This window comes from Rana temporaria, chromosome 3, assembly GCF_905171775.1.
Source record: "Rana temporaria chromosome 3, aRanTem1.1, whole genome shotgun sequence".
In the NCBI taxonomy this organism is placed as follows: domain Eukaryota; kingdom Metazoa; phylum Chordata; class Amphibia; order Anura; family Ranidae; genus Rana; species Rana temporaria.
In genome coordinates, this window is record NC_053491.1 from 450198251 (window position 1) to 450223131 (window position 24881).

General features: G+C 44.4%; 1 protein-coding gene across 2 annotated transcripts in view; it reads right to left on the reverse strand.

Moving 5' to 3' along the window:
• Nucleotides 1-11356: 11356 nt before the first annotated feature.
• Nucleotides 11357-24881, reverse strand: part of LOC120933413 (gastrula zinc finger protein XlCGF8.2DB-like) — a 47544-nt gene continuing 34019 nt past the window's right edge. For both annotated transcript variants that reach the window (XM_040346628.1, XM_040346627.1), the window contains exon 2: nt 11357-13058. In XM_040346628.1, coding sequence (XP_040202562.1) covers nt 12095-13015 — 921 coding nt within the window. In that variant the 5' untranslated portion in view covers nt 13016-13058 and the 3' untranslated portion in view covers nt 11357-12094. The remainder of the gene's footprint in view (nt 13059-24881) is intronic.

The window sequence follows — 24881 nt, forward strand, 5'->3', positions numbered from 1 at the left end:
ATTTTTAGCAGAGAATCTAGAGAAAAAAAATGGCGATTGTTGCAATATTTTATGTCACACAGTCTTTGTGCAGTGGTCTTTCAAACGCAATTTTTTGGGGAAAAGACACTTTCAAGAATTTAAAGAAAAATAAACAGTAAAATTAGCCCAATTTTTTTGTATAGTGTGGAAGATGATGTTATGCCGAGTAAATAGATACCTAACATGTCACACTTTGAAATTGCGCACACTGCGTACGTATTTAGGAGGCGCAGCGCGACCCCGGATGTGAAACCACAAGCTGTCACAGCCGGGTGCCCACACTTGCAATGTCGACGCCGGGGAGAGAACTAAGGGTTCAGGTGGCCGCATCGCTGAACCAAGGGACAGGTAAGTGTCTGTTTATTAAAAGCCAGCAGCTACACTTTTTGTAGCTGCTGACTTTTATTAAACACAAAAATTGTCTGGAACTCCCCTTTAAGTATGCTTTAACTGCTTGCCGACCAGCCGCCCCAGTTGTACGGCGGCAGGTCGGCTCTGCTGGGCGAGATCATGTAGATCTACGTCATCTCACCGTTCAGCCAATAGGGGCGCCCCTGACGCCAACGCACGTGCCCGGTGGGCGCAATCACCGCCGGGCACCCGCCATCGCTCATTACAGAGCGAGAACCAGGAGCTGTGTGTGTAAACACACAGCTCCCGGTCCTGTCAGGGGGAGAAATGCCTGATCGTCATACATGAATGTATGAACAGCGATCAGTCATTTCCCCAAGTCAGTCCACCCCCCCTTCAGTTAGAACACACCCAGTGAACATACTTAACTCCTTCCTCGCCCCCTAGTGTTAACCCCTTCCTTGCCAGTGCCATTTTTATAATAATCAATGCATTTTTATAGCACTGATAGCTATAAAAATGACAATGGTCCCAAAAATGTGTCAAAAGTGTCCAAAGTGTCTGCCATAATGTCGCAGTACCGATAAAAATCGCTGATCGCCGCCATTACTAGTAAAAAAAACTATCCCCTATTTTGTAAACGCTATAACATTTGCGCAAACCAATCAATAAACGCTTATTGCGTTTTTTTTTTACGGAAAATATGTAGAAGAATACTTATCGGCCTAAACTGAGGAAAAAAATGTTTTATATATATTTTTGGGGGATATTTATTATAGCAAAAAGTAAAAAATATTATTTTTTAAAAAAAATTGTGCTCTATTTTTGTTTATAGCGCAAAAACTAAAAACCGCAGAGGTGATCAAATACCACCAAAAGAAAACTCTATTTGTGGGAAAAAAAAGACACCAATTTCGTTTGGGAGCCACGTGGCACAACCGCGCAATTGTCAGTTAAAGCGACGCAGTGCCGAATCGCCCGGTGGCCCGGTCATTGACCAGCAATATGGTCCGGGGCTTAAGTGGTTAATGGAGAGAAGCAGTGTAGCTTTCTGATTGGCTCTCACAGTGATCACATAACGGAAAACTCATCCTATGCCTCCTGATCAGAAGCCTTGACAGAGAGCCGTCATCGAATGCTAAGCCAGTGTACTGACCCCGCATTCTCATAACACAACCAAATAAATACACGTTCACCAGCACACCATGGATCTTGAATTGCAGTGCAAAACTTTTATTGCAGAAAGATCAAATTACAACAGGATAAGTGCAACGTTTCGGAGCCAGGCAGGACACAAAATGTTGGCTACGAATTGTTGCACTTATCCTGTTGTGATGCGATCTTTCTGCGAATCTGCAATAAACATTTTGGACTGCAATTGAAGATCCATGGCGTGCTGGCGAATGTGTACTTATCTGTGATATATCCAGTGTCCAGCTTGTGATTGCTGCAGTACACACTACAGAGGAGCCTTTAATCCAGGAATGTGTGTGATGTAGGGTGACCACATTTCCAAACTACCATTCAGGGACACCCCCCTTCCCAAAAATAAGCTTGTGGTGTAACGAATCACAGCACAGTGATTGGACACAAGAGGAGGGATTTATGATTTCTCCAATCACAAGCAGGGGGTGGGGACTGTGCTCCTCCAGGCATTCCCGGCCAGGACAACTACTGTCAGTGAGTAAAACGGTGATGTGGCGGCCTTTTTTGGGGGCATTTGTTTGGCTTGGGGGGTGGCTGTGTCAGTTTCATTCCGGGACACTGTATTGTCCTGGAATGAAGTTGCCCGGGACAGACCTGTAATGCAGGACTGTCCCGGGCAATCCGGGACACGTGGTCACCCTAGTGTGATGAGAATATAAAGATGGATGCTAAGGCCCACCCTACCTTTTGCAGTATACATGCGTTATGCGGTCTGGGAAGAAGGTAAAAAGACACCTGTAAACACATTGCCCGAAAAAAAATATATATATATTTATAAATAAAATGGCCTGATGCTTTTGAGAGGCACAGGCAGGGCTGCTGTTAGAAATCATGGGGCCCCCTAGCTGAAAGTGACTGGGGACATCGATTTATCAGTACCTTTCTCTGCAAGCTCAGCTGCACAGATGAAACAATAGGAAGCCCTCTAAGGCTTCCTGCTCATTCATAGACTGAAGCATAGTAATTAGTAAATACAATTTACTATGCATCAGTAATAAATGGACACAGGGGTGATTGGTAACAATCGCTTGCTGTGTTCGTTTAGGAAAGAAAGGGGACAGAAAATTACATATTTATCGGTCCCTTCCTACGCTCTCCATCCTCAAATATCAATCTGTGTGCCTGCAGTAGCTGCCAGCAGGAAAGGAGAGCAGGGAAGCTGGCAGCGCTGCAAAGGGGCACAGACAGCAGACGGACGTGTGCTAGAACAAATCCCCCCGCAGTGCAGCCAGAGGGAGAAAGAGGAGGAGAAGCTGACAGTGCAATAAGACAGTACAGACAGCCATCCTGGTCAGCAGGTACCCGGGCCCCGCTTTTAAACTGATGGGGCCTGGTCCCAGCACAGAAGGGCTGGCTGTACTGCCTGATCAGCGTCCCTGGGCACAGGTGACATCACAATGTATTCCTGCAGAGATGAGAGATCCAAATGCACAGGAATGCATTCCAGCTCACAACAAGAGTGCATTCTAATGGAATTGAGGTCTCTTTCACAGGTGTTTTAGCGCTAAAAATAGCGCCTAAATACCGCCTGAAAAACTCCTGTCCTGCAGTCTCATTGTGAAAGCCCACATGCTTTCACACTGAGGCAATGTGCTGGCAGGAAGAGAAAAAAAGTCCTGCTAGCCGCATCTTTGGGGCGGTGAAGGAGCAGTGTGTATACCGCTCCTTTACCACTACTGCCCATTGAAATCAATGAGACAGCGCGGCCAAACCACCCGCACACCGCTGCGGTTTTAACCCTTTCACAGCCGCTAGCAGGGGTTAAAACCGTACCGCTACCGCCCAAAATGCGCCGCAAATCCACCCATAGCATCGGCGGTAAAAATATTGCTGTTTTACCACCGACTCTATGGGCGCCCCAGTGTGAAAGGGGCCTAAGTGCTCAGCTATCCTGGAAGCGTCACACCCCAGGGCCAAGCTTCTTTTTTTCTTTTAGAGATCTGTTTACAATCCATTTTTGCTGGGAGGACTGGAGGCTTGCAAAAAAGTATAAGACCTTTTTGTTTGGCATGGAAGGTCTGGAGTAAAGTACAGAATAACAAAGGCTGAGTCCCACTTTAGTGATCAATTACTTCTTCAAACGAACACGCAATGTGAGAGATGTCACCAGGGGCGGACTGACAACTCATGGGGCCCCCGGGCAATAGAAGATTATGGGGCCCCTGGGCTTACAGATGGCCACCACGCCAGGAGGCAGTGCAGAGGCGGGGCAGCTAAAATCTTGGGATTTTCACATCAAAAGCATGTCGTGTCGCACATATCAGGGACAGATGTAAAAAAAACATAGATTTTTACATCTTGTCCCTGGTTTTACTGAGCATGGCAACCCTGATGGGGCCCCCTAGTGGCATGGGGCCCTCGGGCAGTGCCCGAGTGACTCAATGGTCAGTCCACCCCTGGTTGTCGGTAACAGGCCCTTGTTCTCATCAACATGGGGGCAAGGTGCTTTGGGGTGGGGGCGCTTGCTCATCCCCACCCCCTTTCCTGACCAGTTGGGCTCTATGCTCGGATAAGGGTTTGGTATAGATTTTGGGGGGTTACCCTTAAAATCATGTCAGACAGAAGGGCCTGGTATGCTCTTGGAGGGGGAACCCATTCCGTTTTTTTTTTTTATTTGGTATAGAGTTCCCCTTCAAGATCATCGGAGCACAAGTCGCATGCCAAAGTTGAATAAGTTAAGACGGCGATCCGACTTTAGTGATATTCAATTGGCTGAAGTAGAATCAAAGTCAAACCAAAGTAGAGCAGGGAGAATTTTCTACGTTGGACCAACCTGTGTCAGACCCGCTAAGACAGCTTTCATAGGGAAACACTGATTTCCACACGTCATGCGACATGAGCTCCCAATGTCAGAGCGTTTTTTGTACCAGTGTGAACCCCCCCTTATAGAGTATCATTGTAAGTGCTCACAGATTGCAGATCCCAGTGCTCACACAAATAACCATTGTTAAAGGGGTTGTAAAGGTTTGTTTTTTATTTTCTAAATACGTTCCTTTAAGCTAGTGCATTGTTGATTCACTTACCTTCTCCTTCGATTTCCCTTCTAAACGTTTTTTTTTTCTTTGTCTGAATTTCTCACTTCCTGTTCCTCCTCAGTAAGATGTTCAGTAAGCTGTTCTAAATGACTTTCCACAAGCTCAGATGATGGTGGAAAGCTTACTGAGGAGAAACAGGAAGTGAGAAATTCAAACAAAGAAAAAAAACCTTTAGAAGGTAAATGGAAGGAAAAGGTAAGTGAACCAACAATGCACTAGCTTAACCACTTAAGACCCGGACCTTTAGGCAGCTAAAGGACCTGGCCAGTTTTATTGCTCGGTCGTGCGACGTGGCTCCCATACAAAATTGGCGTCCTTTTTTTCCCACAAATAGAGCTTTCTTTTGGTGGTATTTGATCACCTCTGCGGTTTTTATTTTTTGCGCTATAAACAAAAATAGAGCTATAATAAATATCCCCCAAAAATATATTTAAAAAAAAAATTTCCTCAGTTTAGGCCGATACGTATTCTTTTACCTATTTTTGGTAAAAAAAAAAATCGCGATAAGCGTTTATCGATTGGTTTGCACAAAATTTATAGTGTTTACAAAATAGGGGATAGTTTTATTGCATTTTTATTAATTATTTATTTTTTACTACTAATGGCGGCGATCAGCGATTTTTTCATGACTGCGACATTATGGCGGACACTTCGGACAATTTTTGGGACCATTGTCATTTTCACAGCAAAAGATGCATTAAAAATGCATTGTACTGTTATTCTTTGCCATGCCTGTATATATTTCAATGGGAATTATCCGCAAATGTAGTGCCTGTTGCACTAGATATCCATTTGTCCGTATATTTTCTATGCTCAATAAACGTTGTTTTGATTAAAGTTGATTTACTAAAGGAAAATATGCTGTACACTACAAGTGCATTTGCTCTAAATCTTAGTAAAGGAGGGGAAGCTCTGCTGATTGTTATCATCCAATCATGTGCAAGCAAAAATTATGTTTATTTTTTTCCTTGCATGTGATTGAGTATTCTTTGCAAAGTGAATCTTTACATTTACTAAGCTCTGGAACAAGTGCACTTGCAGTGCACAGTATATTTGCCTTTAGTAAATCAACCTCAATGTTTATATGTTAAATATTTTGTTTTTTTCATACAAACATAATCTACAATTAAAACTCATGATTGGATCTTTTAAAATAGCAAGGAGCTTACCTCTTTCATTCTTTGGATTTGATCTACTAAAGGCAAACAGGCTGTTACTTTGCAAGAAAATTTGCTCTAGAGTTCAGTAAATGAGGTGAAACTCTGGGGACTTTCATCAACCAATCAAATGCAAGCAAAAATGCATTTTTTTTCCCCTTGCATGTGAATTGGTATTCTTTGCAAACTGAAACTTTGCCACATTTACTAAGCTCTTGGGAAAATTCGGACAGCCTATGCTCTTTAGTAAATCAACCCCTGTTATTGCTCACTCTTGTGTTCTTCGACGTTAGATAAGCAATCAGGTTCATGCTTTTAATGCACAAAAATCTTGAAAAGTTTCAGCAAAATGTTTATTTAAAAAAGGTTACAAATTTTCTGATACAAAATCACGTGTTTGTGAAAAGCTCTTGTTTTTTTAAATGGCTTCTCCTCGAGTGATTTGATGTTTACAAAATTATAACTAAACTAAGAATGCATATGTCTTCTTGCTTGTAAGTATATGGTCAAATGTAAGGGTACCATCTGATGAAAAACACAATTTGTTTATCTTTTAATTTCCATTGCTAATCCCTGAATCAACAGGATATCCCACAATTGAAGGGGAAATGACTGGTTTTGACCTAACCAGTCTTGATAATCTGATGCCAGCTCCTGTGTTCTGCCGAATAAGTTCTGCCTGGCGATAAGCATACCCCTGTACTGCGCAGGCGCAACGCTTGTGCAGTACAAACCTCAAATGAGCTGAACATGTAGAGCTGAGAGTCAGCTCTACACGGCGCCTGCGCGATGAGTATGACACATGCCGCACGCTCCCGATGCTAGTGCTACTCTGCAAGGGGCGGGGATGATTTTACTAATAAATTACACGTCTTAGCGGAGGGTGTTAAAACAAAAGATTTTACAATGTTTCCCGTTAAGACGGGTACTTTATTGGTAAACCCACGCCCGCCCCTTGCAGAGTAGCACTAGCATCGGGAGCGTGCGGCATTAGTCCTAGTCATTGCGCCGCGTAGAGCCAACTTTTAGCTCTACATGTTCGGAGGCTCAGTTAAGGTTCGTACTGCGCAAGCGCGGCGCAGTACAGAGGGGTCCTAATCCGCCGGAGGAACATATTCGGCAGGACACCGGTTCTTCAGTCCTCCCTCTGTCTTCATAGGAACTGCTTGTAACCCTTTTAAAGCCAAACTTGCATGCCTGTAGAGTGCCTTACTGCAGTTCAGTGCTCCGATGATGGATCATGCCTTCACGTTTGACCTTCTATTGTATATGGCAGGGGTGGGTAACTGCGGCCCCCCCAGCTTTTACAAAACTACAAGTCTCATTATGCCTCTGGGAATAACTGTCTTCCCATAATGCCTCATGACTCGAGGAGTCAATGATTGTAGCCGTCGTGTTGCAATGCATCATGGGACATGTAGTTCCACAACTAGAGGGCCGTAGTTGTCCACCACTTGTCTAAGGAATATTACAAGAAAATCTACAGGCATGATCTGACTACTAGACATGTGTGTTTCATTATTTGGATGAAAATGTAATTGTTGGAAGTTGAGATATACAGTATCTCACAAAAGTGACGACACACCTCACATTTATGTAAATATTTTATTATATCTTTTCATGTGACAACACTAAAGAAGTTACACTGTGCTACAATGTAAAGTAGTGAGTGTACAGCTTGTATAACAGTGTAGATTTGCTGTCCCCTCAAAATAACACACAGCTATTAATGTCTAAACTGCTGGCAACAAAGGTGAGTACACCCCTAAGTGAAAATGTCTAAATTTGGCCCAAAGTGTAAGTATTTTGTGTGGCCACAATTATTTTCCAGCACTACCTTAACCCTCTTGGGCAGGGAGTTCACCAGAGCTTCATAGGTTGCCACTGGAGTCCTCTTTCACTCCTCCATGAGGACTTCACGGAGCTGGTGGATGTTAGCGACCTTGCACTCCTCCACCTTCCATTTGAGGATGCTCCACAGATGCTCAATAGGGTTTAGGTCTGGAGACATACTTGGTCAGTCCATCACCTTTACCCTCAGCTTCTTTAGCAAGGCAGTGGTCATCTTGGAGGTGTGTTTTGGGTCGTTATCATGTTGGAAAACTGCCCAGCAGCCCAGTCTCTGAAGGGAGAGGATCATGCTCTGCTTCAAATTTGTCCCAGTACATGCTGGCTTTCATGGTTCCCTCAATGAACTGTAGCTCCCCAGTGCCGGAAGCACTCGTGCAGCCCCAGACCATGACACTCCCGCCACCATGCTTGACTATAGGCAAGACACACTTGCCTTTCTACCCCTCACCTGGTTGCCACCACACACATTTGACACCATCTGAACCAGGGGTCAAGTCCTAGGAAAAAAAGTGCGGGAACTCACTCAAGATTCCCCACCTCCAAAAATACAAAAAAAGTGTGCGTGTGTATATATATATATATATATATCAGGGCCGGTGCATTGCCATGAAATGAGATTTGCCATGGAATGAGATGGTCCGCCTCCATCTCATCCTATTGGCTTACTCATGTCACGTGACAAAACATCAGTCACAGCTAGGCTATCATAGGGAGAGGATCTCCTCTCCCTGTGATAGCCCGATAGCACTGTCAGCAGCGTGCCTCCCGCCAGCAAAATAAACTTAAATATTGCCAGCGCTAAGTACACCCCGCAGCTCTACTCCCCGTCCCCCACAGCTCTACTCCCGTCCCCCGTTAAGGCTCAGGGAACGGGGCGAGTCTACGCTATTAGCGTAGGCTACGTTAGTAGCGTAACGTAGCCAACGCTAGGTCTACGCTAATAGCGTAGACTCGCTCCGTTCCCTGAGCCTTAACGGGGGACGGGGAGTAGAGGCGCGGGGTGCGGGGGACGGGGAGTAGAGCTGCGGGCACGGGGTGTACTTAATCGGGGAGTAGAGCTGCGGGCGCGGGGTGTACTTAGCGGTGGCGGGTGGCATGCTGCTGACAGTGCCATCGGGCTATCACAGGGAGAGGGGATCCTTTCCCTATGATAGCCTAGCTGTGACTGATGTTTTGTCACGTGACATGAGTGAGCCAATAGGATGAGATGGAGGCGGACCATCTCATTCCATGGCAAATCTCATTTCATGGCAATGCACCGGCCCAAGACATTGTACTGCCTGGGCCCAGGAATGAAGTGCTGCCCCCCTCCAAAAAAAAATCTTGGCCACCAAAAGGCCCCCACATTAATTATTTTATATCATTACAAATAAAACCTGAATTCAATTTATCAGTAAGTCAGATTTACATGCAACAATGATAGTGGGGTTCAGACACAGGCAGCAGTGGTGGTGGTGGGGGGGGGTTCAGACACAGGCAGCGGTGGTGGGGGGTTCAGACACAGGCAGCGGTGGTGGTGGGGGGTTCAGACACAGGCAGCGGCGGTAGGGAGGGTGTAAGACACAGGCAGGGGTGGTAGGGAGGGTGTAAGACACAGGCAGGGGTGCTAGGGAGGGGATAAGACAGGGGTTGTAGGGGGTGTTAGACAGAGGCAGGGGTAGTAGGGAGGGGTTAGACACAGCCAGGGGTGGTGGGGGGCTAGACACAGCCAGGGGTGGTAGGGAGGGGGGTTAGACACAGCCAGGGGTGGTAGGGAAGGGGTTAGACCGAGGCAGGGATTGTAGGGAAGGGGTTAGACCGAGGCAGGGATGGTAGGGAAGGGGGTAGACCGAGGCAGGGATGGTAGGGAAGGGGGTAGACCGAGGCAGGGATGGTAGGGAAGGGGGTAGACCGAGGCAGGGATGGTAGGGAAGGGGGTAGACCGAGGCAGGGATGGTAGGGAAGGGGGTTAGACACAGCCAGGGGTGGTAGAGGAGGGGTTAGACACAGCCAGGGATGGTATTGAGGGGGGTTAGGGGGGCAGTGTGTCAGGTGGAGGGGAGCAGTGTGACAGCTGGGGGAGTAGTGTTCAGGGGGAGCAGTGTGACAGGTGGGGGGAGCAGTGTGACAGGTGGGGGGGAGCGGTGTGACAGCTGGGGGGGAGCGGTGTGGCAGGTGGGGGGGGAGCGGTGTGACAGGTGGGAGGGGAGCGGTGTGACAGGTGGGAGGGAGCGGTGTGACAGGTGGGGGGAGCAGTGTGACAAGTGGGGGGGAGCAGTGTGACAGGTGGGGGGGAGCAGTGTGACCAGTAACATATAATGAAAAAGCTGCACTCAGCTCACCCCACATCACACACAGCTCTCTGTGCACCAGCCTCACCTTCCCCCCAGCAGCTGCAGCACTGCCTCGCACAGCTCTCCCTCCACCTCTTCACAGCTCGGGCTCAGCCTCCCGTTCTGTCATCTTGGGTGTCCCTCTGGGGCAGCCAGGTCCCGCAGCACCACCACCAGCAGATTCCTCCCTGCCAGTGACCTCCTGCTCCAGCCGACCACAGTGTGAGGAAACCCGGAAGTAGCGCTGAGAGAGGAGGAAGATGTTCACCACCAGCAGATTCCTCCCTGCCACCTCCTGCTCCAGCCGACCACAGTGTGAGGAAACCCACGGAGCTGGGCGCTGAAAGAGGAGGAAGGTGTCGCATACATGCCAGTCTAGACTCTGATCGGCACGGGCGGCTCTAGTCCTGCAACGGGAACGACGTTCCTGCTGTGAAAAAAGTGCAGGGACGTCGTTCCCACGCGTTCCCGCAGGACTCGAGCCCTGATCTGAACCAAATACGTTTATCTTGGTCTCATCACACCACAGGACATGGTTTCAGTATTCCATGTCCTTAGTCTGCTTGTTTTCAGGAAACTGTTTGTGGGCTTTCTTGTGGATCATCTATAGAAGACGCTTCCTTCTGGGACAACAGCCATGCAGACCAATTTGATGCAGTGTGCAGCGTATGGTCTGAACACTGACAGACTGACTCCCCACCCCTTCAACCTCTGCAGCAATGCTGGCAGCACTCATCTATTTCCTAAAGACAACCTCTGGATAGGAGGTTAAGCATGTGTACTCAACTTCCTTGGTCGACCATGTCGAGGCCTGTTCTGAGAGGAACCTGTCCTGTTAAACAGCTGTAGGGTCTTCGCCACAGTGCTGCAGTTCAGTTTCAGGGTCTTGGCAATCTTCTTATAGCCTAGGCCATCTTTATGTAGAGCAGCAATTCTTTTTTTCAGACCCTTAGAGAGTTATTTGCCATAAGGTGCCATGTTGAACTTCCAGTGACCAGTATGAGAGAGTGAGAGTGATAACACCAAATTTAACACACCTGCTCCCCATTCACATCTGAGATCTTGTAACACTAATGAGTCACATGACACCAGGGAGGGAAAATGGCTAATTGGGCCCAATTTGGACATTTTCACTTAGGGGTGTACTCACTTTTGTTGCCAGTTTAGACATTAATGGCTGTGTGTTGAGTTATTTTCAGGGGACAGAAAATGTACAGTTAACAAGCTGTACACTCACTACTTTACATTGTAGCAGTGTGTCGTTTCTTCAGGGTTATCACATGGAAAGATATAATAAAATATTTACAAAAATGTGAGGGGTGCACTCACTTATGTGAGATACTGTATACACATTTCCAAATCACAATAGTAACGAATTTCAATGAATCTGAAAAAAATAAATAAGCAAAAGAACAAATTTGAATATGGAAAATATGAAAAATGTAAAATGGGAACATATTGCAATAAATACAGTAAGGTATAAAAGTAAAATAAGACGATGACAAGAATAGAACAAAATTGAATAGATTATAACAGTATAGTATAGAATAAAACAAATATAGTGTTCTTCTGAAATTCAAATCAATTTGAAAAAATTACTGGATTATACTAACCAAATCCGAATATATGAAACAAATTCCAAAAAGGAATAATTCTAATATAATGAATATGACTAAACTAAATGATTAAACGTAATAAACGGATCCTAAATGAAACAAATGTTTCCGTTGTGCACATGTCTACTCTACTACGATATCCAACTTGGCCATGCATTCATGTTTATGCCTCACAAAGCGAGGAGAGGTAGAATGTGCAGGTAGACAGCAGCTTTAATAATAAAAGCAATCAGAACGAGATTAATAAACCTGCCCAATTAACAATTTTGTAGTGGAATAGTTAGCCATAGGAAGTCTGCGTGATTTTTGGACATGTAATCAGGTGATGTGATCAGCACAAAATTGCTAATCGGTCATTTCAAATCCATGTCTACTTCAAATTTGCCCTTTGAAGAGTCAGATTCTAAATATGTTAGCAATTTCTTTTACCATAGTGAAGATTATTGAACTGTGAATGACATTTAAAGTACTGGACTCGTCTGAAGATAGAAAAGTATTTATCTTCTTTCTCTTTAGTGTGTAAGTCGTTCTTGAATGGTTCCAGATCACTTCTCATAGCCATAATACAAATATGGCTCTTCTCCAGTATGAAACTTCTGGTGAGAGATCAGCTTTACTTCGGTAACAAAATATCTATGGCATTTGGAGCACAAATATGAATTTTCTCCTGCTTGAACCAACTGATTTATTAGATTTGCTCTGTGCGAGAAGCCCTCGTTACATTGTGGACAAATAAAAAGCTTCTCTCTTGTATGAATCATACAATGTTTCGTGAGTGCAGAGTTTGTGGTAAAGGACTTGTCACATTCTAAACATCTAAATGGCTTTTCCCCTGTATGAGTCATACAATGTTTTGTGAGTGCAGAATTTGTTGTAAAAGACTTGCCACATTCAGAACATGAAAATGGTCTTAGTCCCGTGTGAATCCTCTCGTGGTCTAAAAGTTCTTGCTTGCTTCTAAAAAATTTGTCACACTCAAGACACAGGTATGGTTTCTCACCTGTATGAGTCTTTTGGTGTCTCATCAGATTTGATTTGGCTTTAAAACTCATTTCACATTCGGAACATGGATAAGGCTTCTCCCCCGTGTGGACTCTTTGGTGTCGAATAAGATTTATCTTTTGCGAGAAGCACTTGTCACATTCTGAACATCTGAATGGCTTCTCACCTGTGTGAGTTCTTAGATGACAAATGAGGTGTTCTTTATATACAAAAGACTTGTCACACTCAAAGCATGAAAATGGTTTCAGTCCTATGTGACCTGCCTCGTGTCTAATGAGCAATGTTTTACTAGAAAATCCTCTGTCACATTCAGAGCATGAAAATGGCTTCTCTCCTGTGTGAGTCCTCTGGTGAATTGCAAGCTGTGACTTATAAGCAAAAACTCTTTCACACTCAGGGCATGAATATGTCTTGTCTTCTGTGTGACTCATCATCATGTGTTGATGAAGACCAGTGTGGAACATTTTAACACTTTGTATTTAGCAAGAATTCCGCTTATTATTCCACCTGTGAGAAAAATAAAGAAATATAAATATTTCATAGAATAATTTTAGCAGAAAGATGTACTTGTAAGGACAAGTTTATGAACCCTCTACCAAATCTCATCATCTATGAGGAAGATATCTGCAGCCCAGCTTCAAAAACCCTAACTGTGTGGTACTAACCAAGATAGGCCATGCTACTACAACACAATTATGCCATAAAGCTGTATAGGCTTTTCTACAAAGCAGTCAAAGATAGGCCATGCTACTGCAATGCCATAATCCCTGTTCATATTCAAGGCTCTGAACTCCATTTGCAGAATCATTGCGTATACATCCACAGAATAGAAAAGGGACCACAACGGTTGCAGGACCTGGATAAACTGTTTTCAAGAACAAAAACTTGAAGAGCATTACTGTGCCCATATCTCAAAAAAAATAAAAATCATTCAAAGACAGATGGAGAGTCAAATAGCCATAGTTACCTAGTATGATGTAGTATTGGTCGCTTACTATACTAATGACTATGCTCTAATACCGCTCATGTTATATTTACTTCACTACCATCCAAATCAAGTGACATTGCCTAGCTTGAAACTATGCCTAGTCTACTCCAGGGGGAAGCAATTTTGTAACCAGTCACAAGATGATTGGCTGGAGCAGGGACTATTTTATGCTAGACATTTGTAAACACTGCCATGAACTGCACAGGCACTAGGATTTAATGATGGTGGCATCACTGTGGTGATAGCTCAACCAGTAAGTAGATTATGACCCTGGATTACACTTGAAAAAAGATGGCTCCATTATTCAGGAAAGGAAGAATTGCAGGGGGAGTTCCGTGATCTCAGTGAGAAGTAATACATACCTGTAAATGTTAAACTTACACAGTACTAAGCATGCATGAACTTAACAAACTCTTTATTACTTTAGTCTTCATTCACTACTTGGAGATACAGTATATTGACCTGGAATAAGAATGTGCATATCAAGGGTCAGCTCATGATGTGAATGTGCGAGTTTCTGGGTCAACGATTTACCAAATTTGTAAAAACAAGAAAAAATATCCAATTTAAAAACCTTAAAATTGCACCTTTTTAAAAACAGAAACCATTGGCAGCTTCCATACTGAGAGATTTGCCTTAAATATTATGTGTTGAGGAAACTGGAAAAATAGACCCATAAAGGCTATTCTTATTCGTATCGTTTTTTTTTTAAATAAAGCATAGATGTTTGGCAGCCAAACCAGCTCCTGAAATGGCATTATACTTAAAGAAACAAAAGGTCCAGCTCACTTCTAGTTCATTTGCATTGTGTTCAATCGAGCCTTGATTAGGGTGGGCATTTTTGGACCACCAAAATGCATTGAATACTCTTTAGATTGACCCCCTGACTTTTATTGGTATAAAGTTGTATCTGGACATCTTAGCATTGATGCGGCTCTTCAATTTTCATTTGTTACATTAAATATTGTGGTATTGTTAAAAGAATGAATACAGATTTTATTTGTGACATGTACGTCATTTAGCTTTAAAGTGGTTGTACCTGGGATGATGACTGCAGCTACAGGCATTATCCTGGTATCTTTTAAAGCCGACGGCCAGCTTTTATGTAAAAGCCATCATAGCAGCTAATGAGCCGATAAAATTTTACAGGCAAGGAGAGGGGTGTTCCTCTCTGGGAGCTTCCATCCCAGCGGCGAGCCCGGAATGAAAGGAAGCAATTCTACCGGCTTACCATAGAAACCATGGATGACCAGAAGGTCCTTGATGATCTCTGTGGTACAGGAAACGTCACTTCTGATTTCCGGGATATAAACACCACCATTTTTAGAAGGGCAAAACATCTCAGTTTTTGCAGAGGATACAAAAATAAGCATTGTAATAACTTTACAGCAGGATATAGAAATTTTACAGAAAGACCTGAACAAAATAATGGAGTGGACAACTACATGAGAGAGAACGGGGAGAAGGGTGACCGCTCCGATAGACCAAAAGAAAACTCTCACTAAATCCAAAACCCTGGGTGCTGGCAATGCAATAGCATGCAAAATTTGTTGAAGAAGATGAGGACAGCCGCACTCCAAAAAAGCGTTTATTTTTAATAAAATAAGTCACAAAACGGACATGTCACAGCAAAAATCAGAAAGACCCAGCTGACGCGTTTCACACTGTCATACAGTGCTTAATCATGATTAAGCACTGTATGACAGTGTGAAACGTGTCAGCTGTGTCTTTCCGATTTTTGCTGTGACATGTCAGTTTTGTGACTTATTTTATTAAAAATAAACGCTTTTTTGGAGTGCGGCTGTCCTCATCTTCTTCAACAAATTTTGCATACATGAGAGAGAACGTGGAACTCTCTTCCACAAGTGGTGGGGTCAGCGGGGAGCATTGATATTTTTAAAAGACTCTTGGACATGCATCTTGCATCTTCACTCATTGGTCAAAGCGACATTACCTTGCGTTGCTTCGACTTTTGGCCACTAGGAACGCGTGTGGCTCGCCGCCGATGCAAGTGCCTGCCGGGCACACGGGATCCCTCGTGACAGAGTGAGAACTAGGATCTGTGTGTGTAAACACATAGATCCCGATTCTTTCAGGGGAAAAGAGACTGATCGTGTGTTCATACAAACGTATGAACACCGATCTCTCTCTTCCCCTAGTTAGTCCCATCCCACCTACAGTACGTTTAGTTGTACCCTGAAGTGGCTGTTTATTGTGCCTATTTTATGTACACCTTGCAAGGTTTGTTGGCATCTCGGATGTGACTTATGTTTTTTTTTTGTAATCTGTTGCTATACATATGAAGCCTATATTACATTGTATCTCAGGGGTTGACAAATTTGCTTGGAATCTAGGAGCCAGGTAAAAAAGTTAGGAGCCAGAAAACGCGCCCCGTCCCGACGAGCTTGCGCGCAGAAGCGAACACATACGTGAGCAGCGCCCGCATATGTAAACGGTGTTCAAACCACATGTGAGGTATCGCTGCGATTGGTAGAGCGAGAGCAATAATTCTAGCCCTAGACCTCCTCTGTAACTCAAAACATGCAAACTGTAGATTTTTTTTAAACGTCGCCTATGAAGATTTTAAAGGGTAAAAGTTTGTCGGCATTCCACGAGCGGACGCAATTTTGAAGCGTGACATGTTGGGTATGAATTTACTCGGCGTAACATTATCTTTCATAATATATAAAAAAAAAAATGGGGATAACTTTACTGGTGTCTTTTTTTTTAATTAAATTTTAAATTGTAATTTTTTCACAAAAAAAGTGCGCTTGTAAGACCGCTGCGCAAATACGGCGTGACAGAAAGTATTGCAACGATTGCCATTTTATTCTCTAGGGTGTTAGGATAAAAAATATATATAATGTTTGGGGGTTCTAATTAGAGGGAAGAAGATGGCAGTGAAAATAGTGAAAAACAACATTAGAATTGCTGTTTAACTTGTAATGCTTAACTTGTAATACCAACGGCCACCACCAGATGGCGCCAGCTCACATCTGGTGGTAATAACTTGTAATACCAACGGCTCACCACCAGATGGCCCCAGCTCAAAAAAAAAAAAAAAAAAAATTTTTTTTTTTTTTGCCCCCTTCCAATTCAAGTCGCCAGGACCCTATTTCTAGTCGCCATGGCGACCTGGCGCCCGGGATTTGTCGAGCCCTGGTATCTGATGCATACCATAAATAAATAAAAAAAAAATATGCAAGATTTCATTTTTACAAAACATAAAAGATATATTTTTTATAATAAATTATAAACTATACAAACAATGCCACCTAACTGTACATTTCCTTTAAATAAGCTATTGAAAACACTTGGCATTTTTATATTAATACACACAAATATTGACTTTTAGATCTTTCTCAAAACGGTTTGCTTTTCATGTCCTGACATCAAATTGAGATGGAAAAGCTTGTCACATTTTGAACATCTAAATAAAATCATCTGTTTTGTTTGTTGAAAAAGCATTATTACTGTACATTCAGAACAAATATGTGGCTTCTCTCATGTGCATTTTGCGGGGGTCCTCTGTTCAGAAGGGAGAGTTGTCTTCCTTGAGATGAACTTATGATCTGAGCATCTAATTGGTTTCTGTATGAGTCCTCTCATGAAAAGCGTGTTGTGAACGAAAATGAAAACATTCTATGCATTAAGAGCATGAAAATGGTCTTTCCCTTGTGTGAATCCTCTGGTGTTTAAGCAATTCTTGTTTGGTTCAAAATCATATACAACACTTAAGACACTGAAATGGCTTCTCTTCTGTGGATCAAGTGTTTGTTGAGATTTCCCTTCATTGAGAAGCATTTAGAACATACCAAAAATCTAAGGGCCAGATCCACAAAGAACCGGCGTAACCTAAAAATTACCATTTAAGTTACACTGCCTTAAAATTTCTACCTAAGTGCCCGATCCACAAAGCACTTACCTAGAAATTTTCGGCTGTGTAACTTAAATTCCGCCAGCGCAAGGCGTTCCTCTTCAAATGGGGGCGATTCCCATTTAAATTAGGCGCGCTCCCGCGCCGGCCGTACTGCGCATGCTCGTGACGTCATTTTCCCGACGTGCATAGCGCGAAATTACGTTACGCCGAGCTTTGTGGATCGCGACGGGTCAATAAAGTTGCGTCGAAAAAAAAAAAAAGATACGGCGAAAAAAAAAAAATGTAAAACAAAAAAAAAAAACGCGTCGCTGGACAGAAGGGTCTGCTTTTACAAGGTGTAAACAGTTTACACTTTGTAAAAGCAGCCCTAATTTTACGATTGCAAACTAAAACTTACGGAGAAAAAACGAAGCTGAAAAGCTTCGTAGATCTCCGTAAGTGCTAATTTGCATACCCGAGGCGGCATTTTGACGCAAAATGCCCCCCAGCGGCAGATGTGGAACTGCATCCTAAGATCCGGCAGTGTAAGTCCCTTACACATGTCGGATCTTCTGTCTATCTCTTGGAAACTGATTCTGTGGATCAGTTCCAAAGATAGAAACAGGGATACGACGGCGTATCAGTAGATACGCCGGCGTATCCCTTTTGAGGATCTGGCCCTAAATGTGTTCTCATCTGTGTGGGTTCTCTGATGGATAACCAGGTGTGCTTCAGTTCTAAAAGATTTGGTACACTCGGAACATGAATATTGTCTCTCTCCTGTGTGAATCCTCTGATGCCGAGTAAGATTTGCCACTTGTGTGAAGCAACATTCACATTCTAAACAGATAAATGTATTTTCTCCTGTGTGAGTCCTCTGATGATACCATTGTAAATGACTTGTGGCACAATATGGTTTTTCCCTAGTGCGATTCTTCTGGCGTTGATGTCTCTTGTATGTAAAGTACTTGTCACATTCTGAACATATAAATTGTTTCTCTCTCTACGGCGGCGCAGCGTATCGTATTTACGCTACTCCGCCGTAAATTAGAGAGGCAAGTGCTGTATTCACAAAGCACTTGCCTTCTAAGTTACGGCGGCGTAGCGTAAATGGGGCCGGCGTAAACGCGCGTAATTCAAATGAGGATGAGGGGGCGTGTTTTATGTTCATTCTTGGTGACCCGACGTGATTGACGTTTTTCCCGAACGGCGCATGTGCCTTCCGTGGAATTTCCCAGTGTGCATTGCTCCAAAGTACGCCGCAAGGACATCATTAGTTTTGACGTGAACGTAAATTACGTCCAGCCCCATTCACAGACGAGTTACGCAAACAACGTAAATTTTTCAAATTTCGACGCGGGAACGACGGCCATACTTAACATTGCGTGCGCCTCCTAATAGCAGGAGTAACCTTACCCCGAAAAAGCCTAACGTAAACGACGTAAAAAAATAGCGCCGGGCGTACGTAATTTTGTGAATCGGCGTATCTAGGTCATTTGCATATTCTACGCCGAAAACGACGGAAGCGCCACCTAGTGGCCAGCGTAAATATGCACCCTAAGATACGACGTGTAAGAGACTTATGCCAGTCGGATCTTAGGCTAATGTCGGCGTATCTTGCTTTCTGAATACAGAAAAAAGATACGCCCGCGCAGCTTTGAATTTACGTGGCGTATCTATAGATACGCCGGCGTAAATCAATGCTGAATCTAGCCCCTTGTTATCTCTCGCCTTGACTATTGCAACTCCCTTCTTATTGGCCTGCCTCTCTATAGGCTATACCCTCTTCAGTCTATTATGAATTCTGCTGCCAGACTTATCCACCTTACCAACCGCTCAGTATCTGCCAAACCTCTCCTCCAATCCCTACACTGGCTTCCCATCACCCAGCGAATTAAATTCAAAATACTAACCACAACCTACAAAGCCATCCACAACTCTGCCCCAAGCTACATTACCAATCTTGTCTCTAAACATATCCCAAACTGTCCTCTCCGCTCTTCTCAAGACCTCCTACTGTCAAGCTCTCTTGTTTCTTCCTCCCATGCTCATCTCCAGGATTTCTCCAGAGCCTCTCCCATCCTCTGGAACTCACTACCTCAACCTGTCCAGCTATCCCCTACTCTTGCTACCTTCAGGCGATCCCTGAAAACTCAACTCTTCAGAGAAGCCTATCACGTCTCCAACTAATCTTTTACCACTTCCATCAGCTCATTCCCCACAGTTACAAACTTTTGTACCACCTGCCCCACCCTATTATATTGTAAGCTCTTCTGAGCAGGGCCCTCTGAATCCTCTTGTATGTTATTGTATTGTAACTGTATTGTCTCCCTTTTATATTGTAAAGCGATGCGTAAACTGTTGGCACTATATAAATCCTGTATAATAATAATAATAATAATATTATTGCAACTACTTAGTGGATTATACCCATTTTTTTCAGGCGAGATTGGGCTTTGCGTTGGTGGGAAATGTTAAGGAATACCTCCTGATTTTGTTTGATCATAAAAAGAAAAACTGACCAAAAATAGTAAAAAAGAGACTTAGTTAGACTTAACAATGACGGTATTTCTAAGAGCCTTTTAGAACAACCTTGGAAAGAGAGCACAGCTCCGCCCATTATCCAGAAAACACATGCACCCTTTAAATCCCTCCTCTTCCACCTACGGCTGACAGCCAGTCCAACCTATAATGTCGGAGTAATGTCGAGTAGTTGGACCAAGCGTCAGCCTTGCAAATTTGTTCAGGCGTAGTACCGGCCCTTTTGGCCCAGAAAAATGCTGTTGATATCGTAAGAATGAGCAGCAATACCTTAGGAGGTATTTATCCCTTAGCTTTGTAGGCCTCCGTGATTGCCGATCTAAGCCACCTGCCCAGCGTACTTTTGGAAGCTTTCTCCCCTTTATGTGAGCCCAAGAATAATACAAAGAGAGCATTTGACTTTCTGAACTCTTTGGTGACTGTTAAAAAGTGTAGCAGACACCTCACATCTAATGCGTGGAAAGCATCTTCTGGATTGTCAGGAGCTGAGGAGAAAGTGGGCAGGACTGTTTCCTGTGAACAGTGAACAGTCGAAGAAACCTCGGGTAGAAACGCTGGGTCTGTTTGAAGGATCACTCTGTCTGAAAAAAACTTTAGAAAGGGTTATGTAATTGCCAGGGCCTGAAGCTCGCTGACCGAGAAACAATTTCCTTCAGTTCCCACCAATTTGAGGACTTTTGGGCTTCCACTTAGGAGCAGGCCCCCTGAGAGGTCTGACCGTCCAGGTGGGCTCCCCGGCCCCAGGAACTCACGTCTATTGTTAGATGCTTGTCTAGGGGAAAAACCCAGGAAAGACCTTTTGCCAGGTTGGTTGAATTCCTCCACCACCAGAGTGCCCGTTTTACATTTGAGGTAAGTTTTATCTGTTTTTCTAGCAACTCCTGGTGCGCTAGAAAAACAGATAAAACTTACCTCAAATGTAAAACGGGCACTCTGATGGTGGAGAAATTCAATTGATTAATCCCTCTTGGCTTCAGAGGTTGTAGGGCTTACGCCATTATCTTTGTAAAGATTCTGGGGGAGGATGAAAGTCAGAACTGCAGGGCTCTGAATTGGAGATGCCAGACTGAAGTCCCCAAGTTGAGAGCCAGACGTAGAAAGCATTGTGTAGCCTGAGTTATCGGGACATGTAAATAAGCATCCCTTAGATTTAGGGATGCCATGAAACAGTCTGGAGTCAGTAATTTTGTGATTGAATGGATGCTGTCCATACTAAAATGTTTGTAGCGGATCGATCTGTTCAGGATCTTTAAGTTCAGAATCAACCGATACTTCCCTGAAGGCTTTTTCACCAAAAAGATATGGGAATAGAAGCCTCAGCCTTTCTGATTTTTTAGAACCTGGATAATTCCTGTTGAATCAGATCATGCAGCAGGCTCATCATTGCGGAAGCTTTTTCCTGATCCCTTGCCAGGGCCATAACATAGAATCTACTCGGGGTGGGGAGGGGGCTCTGAAGACTTCAGACTGTATCCCTGGGAGATGATGTTTTTCAAGAACAGGCTTGAAGTTGTTTTGTTCCACTGTAGGTGAAAGGCAGACAGTCTTCCCAGAAAGAGAGTCACCGCTCTAGGTGGGTCTGCTATATGGTCACACACTTAAAACAGGATTCCAAGGGTGCTGGCAGTGCACTGGGCAAGCATGAAAAGTAGATGAAAGATGGATAGCCTCACTCCAAAAAATAAAAAAAAACGTGCAGGTTGTCTTTTATTTAAATGAATAGCAAATACATCACCAAATCATAAAACAGGAACAGGGGAACAGCCGACATTTCGCACAAGATTAGTGCTTATTCATGGCTTACTGGGGGTAAGGCTGTCATTTGTTTATAGGGGGCTGGTCTAGGGGAGATCTGAAGAGAACTCCTCTTCCCTTTCCTCTTTGGGAGACCCAGCGGCTCTTGTGGTCTTGATCCCTATTTTTATGGTGCTGTTCAACAGCACAAAAACTCTTTTTGATTGGTTGTTTCATCTTGGAGGGGAAAGCCTTTTTCTTGTCGGCTGTCCTGTCCAAGACTGTTTCAAGGTCTGGACCAAAAAGAAGATCACTGGCAAAAGGTAGGCCACACAGCTTTATCTTGGAAACTGTGTCACCAGATCAAATTTTTAACCAGACAGCACATCTGGCTGAATTCACCAGCGCTAATGACCTTGCTGACATCTTAACCGATTCGGCAGATGCATTATACATGTACTTTACTGCCTTCAGTATCAATAGAAAGCACACCAAAAGATCTTTCTGCGACGTGCCTGCCTCTACGTGGCTTTTCAGCTTCCCTAGCCAGCATTCAAGGTTCCTTGTGACAACTGTGGAAGTCATATCGGGTATGAGGCTGGCCGATGTGGAATCCCACTTTTTTAGGAGGGAGTCTGCTCTTTTGTCCATCACATCCTTCAGCTCCCCCATATCCTTGAATGCTAGGTCTGTGCGACGGGAAACCTGTGAGAATGCGGCATCTACCTGTGGTTTCTTATTCCATACCTCTGACTCCTTATCTTCGAAGGGAAACCTTCTCCTAAGGTTTTTTGAAAAGAAGGGGCCTCTCTCAGGGTCCTTCCATTCTTTCTTTACCTTCTCTGAGACGATTCTATGGACTGGCAACACTCTGTTTAGTATCATCTAGTCCTTGTTACATTTTGTCGTGAACCGACAATTGCACCTTTTCTTCCTGGATTTCGAGGGTAGTGTAGATCGCTCTCAAAAGGTTGTCCACTTCCTCCAAGCATAGCTTGTACCTAGAGGCTCGGCTATAGTCTTCCTCCTCGTCTTAATCTCTGAGGGAAGGAAGAGTACTTGCCCCCTCATCCCCTGAGTCCACAACCTCTACTGCTCTAGAGGTGGATGCCCTCGGGCTGGATGGTGGCTTCTGGGGCTCAACCTGGACTGCCGGGCTCTGTATTAGCATGGACTTGACTGAACTCATGAACTAGATCGGCAATCACTGAGGCCTACAAAGTTATTGTTGGGATGTTGCCTCTTCAACCAAGTCCTTAATGCAGGACCTGCACATTGCCTTCTGACATGAATCTCTAAGAGGGTTCTTGCAGGAGGGCCATTTTTACTGACTTGGGGGATTTGAATGCTTGGAATTTCCTAAAGCCTCGAGCAATACAATCCCCCCAGAAACCACCCAGTCCACACTGTAGGGTCTAAGCAGAGTAACCTCTGACCGTGCAGTCACAGGCTCCCTGCAGGGAGGATCCAACAAAATAGCCAAGACATAAGCCTATATGGAGAAGAATAAAGGCACCACTGTACCCCTCTTTCCTGGGCCTGACCGGTGCTTGGGGCGCTTACATCCGCCGCAGCTGTCGGTCTCTCCTCCATCTTGGCAGAGAACACAGCAGGGAACAGAGAAAAACCATCTGGTTTTTAAATTACCCAGTCCCAGCATCATCGAGGGCCAGAGGCGCTGGTCGACAGACCCACCCCCTAGCCTCTGTGTTCCAGACGCTTGGAACCACTTGCGCTACGCCCCCACAGGAAAGCTGTGTCACTGGACATGCCGTCACCTGCCGCCTGGGACCCAGAACCGACATGTGGGACCAGCAGCGGCACCCGCCCGGCTACCAAAGCCATGCCAGCAGACCGTGGGCACACAGACACCACCGCCTCCTGCGGGTGCTTGCATCCCTTGAACTGGAGAGACCGGGGGCTTATACTGGGATGGTCACTTGCAAAAAAACACAGAGGTAAGTCTACCCACTCCACCTTGGAGAGGGCGCAAAAAAACAAAAGAACAAAAGCTGGACAGCGGCACTTCAAAATTTTCTTTAAAAGAGATGTCTTTATTTTCAACTGTGCATACAGTCACTGCAAGCCCACAAAAATCAGTATGGCCAACGTTTCGCACTGGCGTCAGTGCTTAGTCATGACTAAGCACTGACGCCAGTGCGAAACGTTGGCCATACTGATTTTTGTGGGCTTGCAGTGACTGTATGCACAGTTGAAAATAAAGACATCTCTTTTAAAGAAAATTTTGGAGTGCGGCTGTCCAGCTTTTGTTCTTTTGTTTTTTTGCTATTACCGCATTGCCAGCACCCTGGTGGTTCAACAACCCCTGATCATCACGAGGCTCACCTGGAGCGGTGAGAATTCTGTCCTTGGAGAGGGCGCAGCTCCCTGGTCCCAGCATGCGCTTCCACTATGGTGGAGGAAACACAATAACCAAGGCCATGGAGGAAGAGGAGGAATTTAAAGGCTGCATGTGTTTCCTGGAAAATGGGCGGAGCTGCGCTGTCTCCAAGGTTGTCCTGAAAGGCGATTTGAGAAAATATAATTTGTAAAACTGTAGCTGTATTTTTTTTGCAATTACTGTGACCCAGTGCTTAAAAAAACCCCCACAAATTCTTCTACTCCTGATGATTGCAGGGATACCACATACATAGAATGTGTGCATTATTCATTATTTTTACTAGTAGTAGGGCCAAGAGACAATAGTATATATTTTGCATGTTTTTTTTGTGCTACCTAAACATACTGATATAGGGGTCCATTAACTAAAACAATAGAGTGCAAAATCTGGTGCAGCTCTGCATAGAAACCAATCAGCTTTCAGGTTTTTTGTCAAAGCTTAATTGAAGAAGCTGAAGTTAGAAGCAGGCTACAATGCACAGCTGCACCAGATTCTGTGTGCTCCAGTTTTAGTAAATCTCCACCAATGCATCTTTTCCTCTTCACAGAGAACCGGTACTGGGGAGGGTCTTCACTGTAAGGATCACTGTAATTGGCTAATTGCAATGATCACATGATCAAAAGCCATTTCTCCTGGCTCCTGATAGTTAGAATAAGACCCAGGGCTTCTGGTAACAGTTTGGCCTCAGTGTTGGGAGCGTGCGATCAAATGAGCTTCCAGCATAAACACAGGAACGGAGCACATGTATGCAGCACCCAAGATTAATCACTTGCAGGCAGACCTATAGCACTGTTAGCCGGGGTTCAC